This window comes from Tiliqua scincoides, chromosome 12, assembly GCF_035046505.1.
Source record: "Tiliqua scincoides isolate rTilSci1 chromosome 12, rTilSci1.hap2, whole genome shotgun sequence".
NCBI lineage: Eukaryota > Metazoa > Chordata > Lepidosauria > Squamata > Scincidae > Tiliqua > Tiliqua scincoides.
Window position 1 is genome coordinate 6,672,069 of NC_089832.1, and position 13,651 is coordinate 6,685,719.

The 13,651-nt window shown below is 45.0% G+C and overlaps 1 protein-coding gene across 1 annotated transcript; it reads left to right on the top strand.

Annotated features, from left to right (window-relative positions):
- Positions 1-212: 212 nt before the first annotated feature.
- On the top strand, positions 213-13,350 carry COMMD5 (COMM domain containing 5). Its single transcript, XM_066640097.1, has 7 exons — positions 213-414; positions 2,377-2,537; positions 3,343-3,371; positions 7,297-7,347; positions 8,670-8,765; positions 12,042-12,117; positions 13,039-13,350. The coding sequence occupies exons 1-7, from the start codon at positions 240-242 to the stop codon at positions 13,138-13,140; spliced, it is 690 nt and encodes a 229-aa protein (XP_066496194.1). The 5' UTR covers positions 213-239; the 3' UTR covers positions 13,141-13,350.
- The last annotated feature ends 301 nt before the right edge of the window (positions 13,351-13,651 follow it).

Consider the following 13,651-nt stretch of genomic DNA (forward strand, 5'->3'; position numbering starts at 1 on the left):
GAAAAGTGTGCATCATGCGATGACGTTGCACAGATCATGCAGTGCACTGGACAGGTCTCATTTTTGATGGCATTATTTATTGGCCTGGAGGTGGGTGCCTTGCTCGCGCTTACGACGATGGGCCAGCAGGGGGCGCGCGAAGCGAATGGAACGTTCCCCGGGAATCCCGGGATCACGTGACCTTGTCTTCTTGCAAAGCTTTGCAGAGGGGGTGTTGCAGCAGCTGTTTTGGAGGAGGGATGATGGCTGCTGCTGGGAAGGCCGTGGCACCCCTTTACCCCCACTCTGGGCCTGCCAGTGAGGGTAGCCTGGGCAGGGTCAGTTTCCTGGGGGCTCGGCTACCCCCCGAGGTGGAGGCAATGGCCAGGAGCGTCCGGGATCTGGGCAAGGAGACCTTCCGGAAACTCCTCAAAGGTAAACCTTTAGTGCAGGGGTTGCCAAACTTTTGAGCTCTGGGAACCACTTTTTAAAATGACACCCTATGGGGACCCACCTAGCTTTGCTTTTAAGCAAGGTGATCTAGAAAGAAATAGCATTTTAATTAATTTATATAATTGCAAGCACTACTGTCTGCACATGCCCGATCTCATCTGATCTTGGAAGCTAAGCAGGGTCAGGCCTGGTTAGTACTTGGATGGGAGACTGCCTGGGAAAACCAGGATGGGAGACTGCCTGGGAAAACCAGGAAAATCAGGTTTATACCATAGTCTTTTGAGACTGAATGTTGCCAGCCCATTTTATTTACTTATCTATTTGTTTGTTTCCAAAAAAAACTCAACCCATTTCTTGTAAGGAGGCAGCTCTAATGATTAGTTTCCAGGCTTGAAGGATGTTACCCAGCCTTCCCCTGTTGTGTCCCGCCCTCCCCAACCTGCCATTGAAGGATCTGGAAAAATACACAGCAGAAAATGAAGACGCTCAAGCATTTATCTCCCTGTATTTACACAGGTTTGCAAACTGCACAAACTTGCAGGGCAGTTAGCAGCGATCTTGCAAACTGCAGGAGCTCAGCTCTTTGCAGGGCAGTTAGCAGCTGTCTGGTTTTTGAATAGCCTCAGGGCTTGGGGCATTTAGTTTTTGATCTTTCCATAACCCATGTTTTCATTGGAGGCAGTATGGGACCCACCAAATGGGTCCTGACCCACAGTTTGAGAAATGAGCTTCCCGAGAAAGCTCCAAAGAGCTTCCCAGCTCTTTGGAAAATGCTGTTTGCAGAAACACCAAAACTTTGCTTTGGTGGATGAGGGTTGCACAGAGAGAGTTTCTGCCTAGTTGGCTGGGTAGATGGCCTCTTTCATCTCCCACCCCTGGTTTCAGCAAAGACTGTTCAGTGTTAATTAATGTGTACTATCTCTGCCAGCAGGCCAGGGCTGGACTATGAAGCCAACTGAGGCAGCAGATTATTATTATTATTAATAATAATAATAACAGTATTTATATACCGCTTTTCAACTAAAAGTGCACAAAGTGGCAAAAATTGTTGCCCAACTTTCTCAGTCCGCTTACTTTCACTGCTCTTTTCCCTCCCTGGATTAGAAAAGGAAGAAGGGAACTGAGCAGGAAGAGGAAGTGTGCAGGACAGGAGTGTGGTGGGCTAGAGATTATCCTGTCTTCCTTCTTCAGTCCAGGAAGTGAGAGGAACACAGGCTGGCATGTTGCCTGGTAAGGTAGACAGAGCATGCCTGTGTCAGGAGATCTTGGGCCGTCTCTGAACCAGGCCATCTCTTTTCCCCCTGCTGGGACCTTAATTTAGCAACTAAAGTCTTTTGTGGTTGTTGCAGATTCCCACACTATATATAGTACTGTCTTGTATTGATCCACACTGACTTGTCCTGAGTTAGGCCACTGGTCCATTTAGTTCAGTATTGCCACACTGACTCATCAATGTTTCCAGCAGGGGTTTTTCCAAGCTCTCCTAGAGATACTGCCAGGGATGGAACATGAGACCTTCGGTGTTTATAGCATGTGCTCTGCCAGTGTGCCACAGCCTCGCTGCATATGCAAGCTGGTTGCATAACATCATAGGCAGAAAATACGGTTATGCAATGCTGAATTTTGCAAATAAAGCTTTCAGTTGCATTTAGTTTAACTGGGGCAGCATCAATTCTTTTTTTCATCTTGTGATAATCCCTAGGATCATCTTATAATAATTGGGGATGCAGTGTTTATTTCTCTCCTTGAAAAAATGTCTATGTACAGAAAGGCCCAAGTGTATACAAGAGCCCCAGCCTTAAGACTGCACCCTCTCTGTTGCTCAACCTCCATTCATTTCCTCGAGACTTGGTGTTTAGAGAGGAAATATTCAAAGCGTGTGCAGGACAGTGATGTGTGTACAACTCAATCAAATTGCATTTGTGTCTAACCCTGTTTTAATAGTCACCGTTGGTGCATTAGAAGGAAAAGACTGCAAAGAGTCTGTGAAGATGATTGCCGAGAGCACCAGTCTATCGGATGAGCAGCTTGCCGTCCTCATCTCTGGCATGTATATGCTTCTTCGAGAGGCCCTGAGACTTCCCACTTCCTCCTTCAAACAAGAAGTAAGTAGGGAGGCCACAGGCTCCTTCATAAACTAGAGCTGTGAGTTCTGGCTCAAACAGTTTTGCAGTTTGTATGTAAAGAAACCTCTATTTGTCTTCAACGCGTTTGATATATCAATAGCCCAGCACTTCTCAAGCAGTGGTACGGGTGCCACTGGTGGTACTTGAGGTGGTGTCTGGTGGTACTCACAGAAACCCTGGACATTTGCCGCCCAGCAGAAAACCAGCAACCTGACCCAACAAACAGCAGTAAAAAGCTCAACACTGGCAGAGCTCCAGTGTATGCTTTTTGCATGTTCGAAGAAGCCCTGCTGTATGCTCAGAGCCTCTTACAAGTGTTTGTAGTGTCACGTCTGGCCTCCCAACCTGGAAGTAACTGATGATGATGTATCTTCTAGGTAGATACAGTAGGTGAGAAGTGGTGGAGCAGGGGTCAAATGTTGAGAAACACTGCCCTCGACCCTGCGTATCCCTTGTATATTGCTGGCCATCAACACTAGTGCAAGGAGCCCACCCGCTATGGGCAACTTAAAAGGTGGACTTGTGCCTTTAAGACACCATTGCCTGTGCATTTTCTGTGCTTTCCGTTTTTATCAAAGCATTGGGAACAAATCTGTTTTCATTGATAGAATGTTTCTTAGGAGCCATGCAATATGCAGGCTATCCTCTCTAAGAAAAGAACTCCCACTTGCAAAGGGAGATGTGACTCTCTCCCCAGTCCTGGTTTCCAGCTTCCCAGCTCTTTGGAAAATGCTGTTTGCAGAAACAGCAAAATGGTGCCTTAACACTTCGCTTTTTTCTGCAGGTGTTTAAAGAAGATCTGAAGGAGCTCAGGTAGGTCTGTTTGTTTCAGTCACTTTCATCTTTCAGTGCTTGTTTTAAAATTACATCCTTGATGGGATTGCATGGGAGCCATCAGGTTTCAAAGTGACACTGTTCTTTGCCAACACAGAGAGATTGGTGAAAAGTTGATACCGGGGCAAACCCGTCTCTTTCAGAGGACCAAGGCAGCACCTCATCAGCTAATACCTATTTCCTGAAGTCAGAGAACTTTGAAAATATTGTGCTCTCAAGTGTATCGGTAGCTCCAGTCCAGCTAGAAACTCCAGGCTGATCTTAGCCAATAGTTGCTATCCCTAACACTTCTTGCAAAATGAAATAACGGTCTTGTTCTAATAATGAGTGTCAGTTGACTTCCTGTTCTGAAAATGTTTCCAAGGGCAAGCAGTGGAAGGAAGGCCTAAACACTATGGAGAACTGCCAGGGGGGCATGTTGTGCCTGACTCGTAGAGAGACACTGTGTCCCCTTTCCAGTGGGGATCTATCTGGCAAAGTCTGGCCCTCCCAATATCAGGAGCCACAAGGAGACTTTGCAGTAGTATTACGCTGCACTCTATGCGATTACATGGGAGTAAGTTCCATGGAACCCACTGGGTCTTATTTCTGAGTAAGTACTGGGGTTTTGGTGCTGTACACGTAGACCACGGGTGTCAAACTTGTTTCATACAGCAGGCCGAATGGCATTCATGAAAGCCGGAAGTGATGTCATTAAGCAGGTTATGACCAGAAATAAGCACTTTTTCTCACTCATCAGCTGGAAATGACAGAAAATAAAATAAGCAAATCTTGACCATATTTTCAAGATATGGGAGATTCTAATTATCATGTGAACTGCCCTTTTAGGGGTGACACCTCAGCCCAGCTCAGCAGCTGAGAGCAGCTGATGGTGGTGCTGGGAGAGCCCAAGGGCCAAATAAAGAGCTCCTGGGCAGCACACGTGACCTGAAGACCTTGTGTTTTGACACCCCTGGTGTAGAACCTTAACCACCAAACCAACCTGCAAAGCCTCAGTCAGTGAGGGGACTTGGAGCAGGATCTCAGATGTTGGATGGTGTGTGTGTCACAACCAGTAACTCTGTCTGGAGCTGTAAGTGCAAATAAGGGTGCTGTTGCATCTAAGAAGCTCTTTGCAAAGCCCTTGTGCAAATGTGCAGGTGCAAGAGGACAGGTGACTTCTTGCTTCCTTCCCACCCACACAGGAGAGTGTCTTGGCTTTCATAACTCTCTGTGAGCTCAGCATCATGTGACAGATTCAGATGCAATCTGCATGCAATAGTTTGCTAATGAGGTCATTGGAAGCTGGGTGAGGCGACCAGGCATTGTATAATGTATAATGTGCCATTTGATGCAAAACTGAAATGTGCACTGCCTGCTTTAGGATGGGCATTGGGAGGCAGCATTGTTCAGTCCTTCCAAGTGAGATGTTTTGCTCATGCGCACAAATGCTAGCCAGTCCCCATTTTAATGGGAAGACAATGAGCGTTTCAGAAAAAGCGACCCTTTTCTTCTCTTACAACTCTTCCTTTGTTTTCAAAGGACAGTGATATAACCCCAATGAAGTCTGCCTGCATTGTCCAGGGGAGATCACTTGTTCTAATTAGCCAGCAAAACATGACATTTGTTTCACAGACTTTCTCAAAATCTCTGCTGGGTGGCTCAGCACAGAAGCTTTGCATAAAAGTGGAGGCAGAGTTTGCCTGTATTTTAAGCTTTGTGTTAAATGTCTGCCGCTAGGCAAAATGACATAGCAAAATGAGGGACTGGTTCAGACAATATTATATGTGCTTGCTTGGAAGGAAGACCCACTGAGTTCAGTGAGGCTTACCCCAAAGTGTGGCTGCATAGGATTGGAGCCCTGAAAACCTCCAGGCAAAGGTCTGGCTGGAGTTTTTTAAATAATGCAATATTTTGCTCTGTCCACCTATGTAACACCCACTCTGTGAGATACAGGAAGCGGGACTAGATGGGTCTTTGACCTGATCCAATGGGGCTCTTCTTATATTCCTTTTCCTCTGCACCTTTGGTTTCTCTGCCTCTTCTCCTCTCAACTCCTTCCCCCCTCCCCCCAAAAAAGCATTCCCTTTTGTCCCAAAGACTTGTGTCCCAAAGACTTCCCCCTAACTGAACCAAACTTCTGAACGCAGCTAAACAGATAACATTCTGTGCCTCACCCTTTCTGCAATCAGAATGGTTGTGAAATGCTGTGACATGACAACAACAGCCTATGGTGGAGAGGTAGCAGCCAGTGGGTAATTGATTTATATGTAATGATTACAAAAAGTTCCAAAGAACTGAAGGAACTTAAACCTCCCCACTTCTTGTCATTTCACGTGAATGGAGAGTGGGGGGAGGCAAAATGTTCTCTGGTCACATGTTCATCTTTCTGGTCCAGTCTTATCCCTTGGAGAACTCAAACTCACCAGGATTGAAGACCGAAGCCATAAGCTTGAAGTCCTGCATCCACAGCATTGCTTTTGGCATGCTGGCACTATGATATCAGCACCCCGGCCTCCCAGATCTCTTGAAAGACTCTAACCCTTGCTCCACCATGGTGCTTGTGAGTTCAGCATTAAGTCAAAGAACGCTGTAAGGTCTCACTATTCCAGATGTTGTCTTTCCTTTGCCTGGTTGTCAGTTGTACACAGCACTCTCCTCTTTTTAAATACAGAAAGTCACTTGTCACCCTCACGCTGAAGAAGCCTGTAAATATCTGATGCCTAGTGAGACTCTTGCTGTAGCCCTGTTCTCAGTACTCTGATTGATGAGAGCTCCCCAAAGTCTCAAGCTGAGGTCTTCCCCACCACTTGGCTGCCTAGGGAAAGGCAGGATATATATATCATTTAAAGAAATAAGTCACCTTTTTTACAGGAGATGCCAGCAGGATTTGAACCTGTGAGCCTCCCAGATAAAGCACAAATTCTACCATTGAGTGCCATTCCATTATACAGGTGGAAAAGTTGAGAGAGGCATTTGACCAGAGCATTTTACAGCTGTTTTTTTTTTCTTGTTCAAGATAATCATAGTTTCAGCCTACAGACATGTGTCGCTGCTTGACTCCAACTGAAGGAGTATTCTCTGACCTCGCCTTAAAAAATGACCAAGGAAATTACAGTGGCCACATCTCTTGTTGTCAAAATTAAGCCTTCAGGGGAAGGAAAGAAGGAAACCTGTCCTGTCTGTTACCACTATGCTTTGTGAATTTTTTTTTTGATGGAACACAGCAGTGGTGCTGCCTGCCCTACATAGTTAGTGGTTACATAAGGGCTCCAGCTTAGCCCTTCAGCATCTTGTCTCTGTTTTAATTACCCAGTCATTGGTGGCACCAGGGGAGGACAATTGCTTGCCCATAAGTACCCACAATCTGATGCTGGACTCCTGAGAGAAAAAGGCACTTTGTCACATTGAATCATAGGGTTGGAAGGGGGCACCTTCAAGGCCATCTAGTCCAACCTCTTGCCTGAAACAGGAAAAGCTCTACAGCTCAGAGTGCTTTGTCAGTCAGTCACATAATGTTGGCCTGGCCAGCATGGAGGAAGCATGATTATGAAAGGGAGGCAGCCCCTCTTGTACCTGTGCAGCCTGCCAGATTTTATAGTTATATTGCAGAGCTTCATCTCTTAGTAGACATGTGTAAGATTACGCCTTTAATTCCTTTGTCTTACAGTCTTAACAATTTAATTCCTTTGTCTACTCAGTTTTAAGTCTTTACAGTCTTAACTTACTTTTCTTAACAATGTAAGAAAGTGTATACTATTGAGTTGTCATGTCTTTTAATATGTCAGTTCAAACACTTTTGGCTGCTGGAAAAATCTTTGGAGATTTTTTTCCAAGCTGTTTAAATAGCACGGTGTACTTTTTCTGCTTTGTTTATCAGTCAAGCAATATAACGGACCCCTGTTTTTCCTTCTCTCTGCTTAAGGATTCCTGAAGACTTCATTGCAGACTTTGCCACTGTGGCTTTTGGAAACAGGTTAGTTGTGTTGTAAGTCTGTTTTTGCATCCTCTTCTTTCTCGCTCTCCAAGGAGACAACAAGAAGTTAGTTCCCCCCTTTCAACAGCAACCAAAAACACATTGATTTTCTTTGATTTGGGGGTTTAGCATGTTGCCTGTTGCATGCCTTGTTAATTTGGTTTGCTCCTGCCTCAATGGTTTCTTTTCCATCTGCTTCAGTGGTCTTCAACCTTTTCATGCCACAATCTCAAAAAATAGAGCATGTGATAAAGCACCACCGATCCCACTCCCCTCTCAGGACCCAATCCACCCACCAGCCCCATTTCACCATACCTCTTGTGTCTTTACGACAATGCTGTGAGGTAGCAGCTTGTAGGGCCAGCCTTAGGGGCTGCGGGGCAAGACAGCGAGAAGAGGCCATGCAGGATTTGTTGAGAACTCATGTTTGGATAAGTACCATGATTAGATTGGATTCAAGCCCTTTCTTGCACAGATTTTGAAAGGTTGCCACAATCCCCCAAATGAGGCTTTGCAACCCCATTGGGGTCATGACCCAGAGGTCGAAGGACACTGATCTGCTTCATTGCTGCTGGTGGTGGCTGCTTCTGTTTTTTCTGATTTTTTTGTTTTGGCCTGTTTAATTTTCAGTTTTGCTGTGAGCTTCCATGGCTGCCTTCCAGTCAGGAAGGGATAGACGGGACACAGATGTTTTTGAATAAATAACCAAAAATATTTGGCATTTGATCGTCTTCAAAACATTTGGCACACATGATCACATTAAATGTGTTCAACAACCTAGTAAAGCAGATTAGTTTTATTGTCCTTCTACATCTGACAGTAGGGAGACTTCATAGGTGAGTATGTGCCAGTGGAAGGATTCAGATTGCTTCATCACTTGAGTCTGAATAACCTGTACAGGCGAATGCAATAGGAAGCACAAAGAGCTGATAGAACTGAATTTTCCACTTCACATTGTGATAGGGGAATCACATTTTTGAATACTCCATTTATTTACTTATTTTAAATCCTTGCAAGCAGAAAACTAGCACATATGGAGCCAACTGAACTAGAGCCAGCTACCTGATATGCTAGTTTTTTACTTGCAGGGAATGAATGACGTGCAGTAGCACTCCAAAATGGTTTTCTCTCCTGCATTCTGAAGTAACACAGCCTGCTCTGCCACCTCACTTACCTGCATGATTCTCCTGGGCCTCAGTTTCTCAGCTACTATGCCTACCCTTTTCTTCTGAATTACTCTTGCTGAACAAATACTGTCTGTACAATGTGTTGCCTCCCATACATTATAACTGCATGCCATTTCTCTGTGTTCTTGCTGTCAGACGACCTGTTCTCGAAGCCATCATTCAGGAGCAGGCCAATAAGCTGCCAAGAATCGAAGACTTCCGGTGGAGGGTAGACGTGGCTATTTCTACCAGGTAGCAAGGGACATAAATTTACATGAGCATTGCTGGGGTTGCTACTTCTTGCGGAGCTACTATTTGTTTAAGTCAAGGGTGTCCAAAGTTTTTGGCAGAAGGGCCACATTGTCTCTCTGACATTGTGTCGGGGGCCGGGGAAGAAAATAATTAATTTACATTTAAAATTTGAATAAATTTACCTAAGTTTACTTAAATGAATATATTAAAGATGAACTTACATGAATGAATGAAGGTCTTGCAATAGCTCAAGGCCTATAAAAGGCCTTGCACAAAGCAAGGCTGGCCTTTCCTTTGCTGCTTCTGCTGCATCACAGATGTGAAACAACAGGCAGTGGAGGGAGCCCTCATCCCACGGCTCATGCGAGAAGTCATACAGTCGTCCTGACACTGAGAGCGGTTGTGTTGGGCCAGTGTGGGCTCCAACAAATCTCCGGAGGCCCAGAGGCTCATTGGAGACTGGGGGCTCCCTGAGGGCTGCATTGAGAGGCCTCGAGGTCCGCACGTCGCCCCAGGGCCGGGGTTTGGGCACTCCCGGTTTAAATTCTTGTACAACATTGGATGGTAAGAGGTTATATTAACAACGTCCCTTAGTCAGGCCATGTTTGGGTCTTGCTATGTTGTGGGAGGAGGGATAGGACAGGATATTGCTCAGTGGGTAACTTCTCCACTGTGAAAGGAAAAGCTGTGCCTGTGAAAGGCCCCAGGTTCAGTCCCTGACATTATGTCAGTCTGGGCAGAATTTCTGCCCTAAACCTGGAGTTTACCTGGAGGTAAAGCAGCAGTTTTCAATTGGTGTGCTGGTACATTGTTGTGCCACAAAAGGTCACAGGTATGCTGCGGGAGTTTGGAGCTCAGTGGTTGAAAATTGCTGAAAATCTCTTCCAGGTTCAGCGTTTGTTCCTAGGGCAACTGTCTTCAGTAATGAATTGTCTGTCCCTCCTCCTCCGCTGTCTCTGCTGGCATAGAAAGAGGGACAGGCAATTCATTACTACAGAGAGTTGCCCTAGAAATAAAGCCGCAGAACCCCGAAGAATATCCCTGGAAGCTAGAAGTGACATTGCAAGAGGAAGAGACAATAGAGGTTGGTGTGTTGTGAAAAGAAAAACATTGAAAATTGCTGAGATAAGGGCATGGCCCAGCTTTAACTGGCTTGCAGTTGTGATTTGAAGTGATCGCTCAAACCACAGTTTCCTGGTTCAGATGGATAAGAGGAAGTAAACCATTAAGCCCACTATGCAAGAGGAAGGCAGACACACAATTCAAATCATACTAGTCCAAACCATAGGTTCCAGGATTATTTGCATGGGGCCTCATTTTATGGCTAAACGCAGCTTGGGAATGGCTTCGTTCGGTTACCGCCTGCTTGCTGCAGTTTCTCTGACACGGCGGCCAAGCCCCAGTTCCCAGTGGGACTTCCATCGCGACTGTGTAGACGTCTGCCTTCTTGTCTACCTGCTGGTGGCAGCAGAGGGAGAGAACAGATATGCCAACAGCACTGGACTTGGAGAAGCCTGCCCTGTTGAACCAGTTTCTGTCCCCCTGCGCCCCACCCTGTGCTATTAAGGGAACTGGATCCCTTGTGAAGCACACTGTCAGTACAGTGACCTATTAAATCCTGTATGCAGAAAAGGCAGAAAAAACATGGAGCTAAATATTCTCTGCTCAAGAGCTCTGGGAGTTGCAAACAAGCCTCCTTGGGACAGCGTGGGTTCCCTTATTGGAATCTTTTCCTTCTTGTTTTCCATTCCCCAGCAGTCTCACTCTGGGGCTTCCTGTTTATCATCCGTCCTTTACTTAGAGGCATGGAAAGAGTCCAGTCCTGGCCATTCGTCAATTTAGTCGGCTGGTTTTCTGTTCCTCGCGTTGGCAGGGTCTGCTGAGAGGCAGAACCTGACACCCATCCTCCCACCCTAGGCCATGATTCATTTCCATCTCCTCAGATTGTCTGGAGGACTGCAGGAATAAGCCAAGACAGTCTGTGTGATGGGCTGTTTTCTGCCACTAGGCAGGCAGTCAAACTTTGCACCGCATCTCAGATAGATGGCTGTCTCTCTCTCTCTCTTCCTCTTCCCAGAGACGTGGGTTTTCCAGTACCTGTTTGCTTCAGGAAATTTTCCAGTGTCCTAAATCAGTACAGATTGGAGAATACTTGTACTGTGTGTGGTTTGGGTTTTCCTTGGCCCACCTGTACTATAAATAATTAGATTTTTAAAAGAAATTACTGTTGAGCCAAAAGTTCTCAGGGGAAAGCATTTGTCTTAACTTGGAGGGAGGCTGAGATATGAAACCAATCTCCCTCTTTTTCTTGCTTTCCCATTTTGCCATGCCAGTGCTTCACCTGGCAGCGCCCCCCTCCCAATGTCCTTGGACACAGCACTGTGTGTTGATAGAATTCCCCTGGGAGCAATATGTCTGAAAAAGTGGCCACCAGGACAAGCACCACAAGTAAGCCCACACCCCCAGTCTGTATCATTGACTTTCCCCACTCTTTCACAGCTCACAACTAGGATGGCAAAGGGGCAGGCTCTTGGTTCACTCTAATTGCATAAGCTTCCTAGAGCTACTTACCTGTTAAAAAAATGAATTACCCAGCATTGAATATCCAGTGTCACTGGCATTGTACCTATTGGTAATATTGCAGATCAGTTTTATGAAAATGCATGGGTATGTTCTCCTAAAACATGGCTGCTAGTATTATTATTATTATTATTATTATTATTATTATTAACAGTATTTATATACCACTTTTCAACTAAAAGTTCACAAAGTGGTTTACAGAGAAAAATCAAACAACTAAAGTTAGCTGGGTCTGTTTTCAGCTCCTTATCAAGGGTGACTATCTGATTATTCATCTTCCCAGTAGCACAGTGGTTGTCAAATTTTTTAGCACCAGCACCCACTTTTTCAAATGTCACTCTTTCGGGACCCACCTAGGTTTACAAGACTTAAAAAGAGAGAGAGATCTACTGAAGAAAAAAATTTATTGTCAAGTAATGGGAGGGGGAATAAAGATGCTCATTTATCTCTCTATATTTACTCATACTTGCAAACTGCAGTCCTTTGCAGGGCAATTAGCAGCTATCTGATGTTTGAATAGCCTCAGGGTTTGAGGCAATTAGTTATCTGAGCTTTCCATTGGAGGCTTTGCTCAACTTTGCTTTGCCCAACTGCTACCCACTGGACCCACCCAAAATCAGGTCCTAGCCCGAGGTTTGGGAACCACTACCTTAGCATGTTCTTTTCTAATGGCAATAATGTAATTATTGTTTACAGCTCCTTGGCACGTGCTTTGCAGCCATCCATTTTAATGCAACTGAAACTCTCAGATGGGACAGCTCATCTCTTTGAAGTAAGTCTTATCAGTGCTAAGTGTGTATATATGAGGTGCTTGTGAATTCTTTGCAGGAGGTTGAATTGCTATTGGCAAAAAAGAAAAAGAAGAAAAGATTAATGCATCTGGAGACTTCCCCCCCCCCCACTTCATTCTGTGCTTGCTTCATAAACCAGCTGTTTAGAGCTCCTTTCATACAGCATGCCAGACCACTCATGGCACTTGCTGAGGGCCAGAGTGACATCATGAACATGGAAGCGATGTCATTAAGGAGATGACTGCCAGAGATAAGCACTTGGTTCTCATGTAGGAATTCATTAGTTACAAATGACAGAAAAAATCAGCAAATCTTGACCATATTTTCAAGGCATGGGAGAGTCCAGTTATCACACAGGCTGCCCTTTAGCCATGCCACTTCTGCCAAGGTATCAATTTGATACCTGCCAAGGTATCAAATTGGCAGCATCATCCTGTCTCACTCCCTTAGTCTTCCCCATCGCATTCCTTGCCTTCTGAGGCTTCCCTCTGTCTCTCCCTCCCAGAGCCTTGACAGAAGTGGCACTGCTGAAAAGATGGGACAGCAACTGTTACCCTGCACATGCCCGATCTCGTCTGATCTCAGAAGCTAAGCAGGGTCAGGCTTGGTTAGTGCTTGGATGGGAGACTGCCTGGGAATACCGGGTGCTGTAGGCTTATACCATAGTCTTTCGAGACTGAAGGTTGCCCACCAGGAGAACCCAATTATCACATGGGCCAGATAAAGAGCTTCCATGGGCTTTATCTGGCCCATAGGCCTTATGTTTGAAACCCATGGTTTAGAGAATTCCAGAAAAATACTTACTGTGCCATCAATAATATTGTGCCATTGTTGTTGTCACTGCTCCATGACACCTTATACAGAACACAGCCAATCACAATTTGAATCTTTTTCTGTTCCAGGTGCCAGTCTCAAAATTTCACGAGCTAAGATATAATGTTGCCCTGATCCTGAAGGAGATGAATGACTTGGAAAAAAGGAGTGTTTTAAAGATCCAGGACTGACCACTGTGATGTACGTTTTCAAGAGAACCCCAACAAGCAAACCTGAGAAACTTCTGTTTTGTAACTTGCGTGTGCTGTCGCAGCTTTTCTGATACATGATGTAAATATTTTTTTGTTCATATGTCAACGAAATTGCATTGTGTGGGTGTTTTTTACCTGTTTTATTTTTTCTTACATTTCTACAAATAAATGAAGTTGGTATCATGTTGAGCTCCTCTTTGTATGATTCATGAAACCATTTTAAAAATAACTCTTCCCTGTAGATTTTGAGAAGCCTTTTCCAAATGAGCTATGATTCATCTCTAATTATTTTAGAGTTTGCTCTATCAACATGCAGTGAAAGTTTGGGAAGGGGATGTTTTGTGACCTTTCCAAATGGGAAAAAAAACACTCTCTATGACACTGCAGTCACTGACAACCAGCAAAAAAAGTAGCAGGTCTGCAGGGCAATTCAGTCCACATAAAAAGTTGTTTTTGTGAGGTAGAAAGGTGCAGCTTTTCATCCTGCAAG

Coding starts and splice junctions, on each gene's coding strand:
- COMMD5 (XM_066640097.1), top strand. CDS start 240: ATGATGGCTGCTGCTGGGAAGGCCGTGGCACCCCTTTACCCCCACTCT. Junction 3,372..7,296: donor GAAGATCTGAAGGAGCTCAG/GTAGGTCTGTTT, acceptor TCTCTGCTTAAG/GATTCCTGAAGACTTCATTG. Junction 7,348..8,669: donor ACTGTGGCTTTTGGAAACAG/GTTAGTTGTGTT, acceptor TCTTGCTGTCAG/ACGACCTGTTCTCGAAGCCA.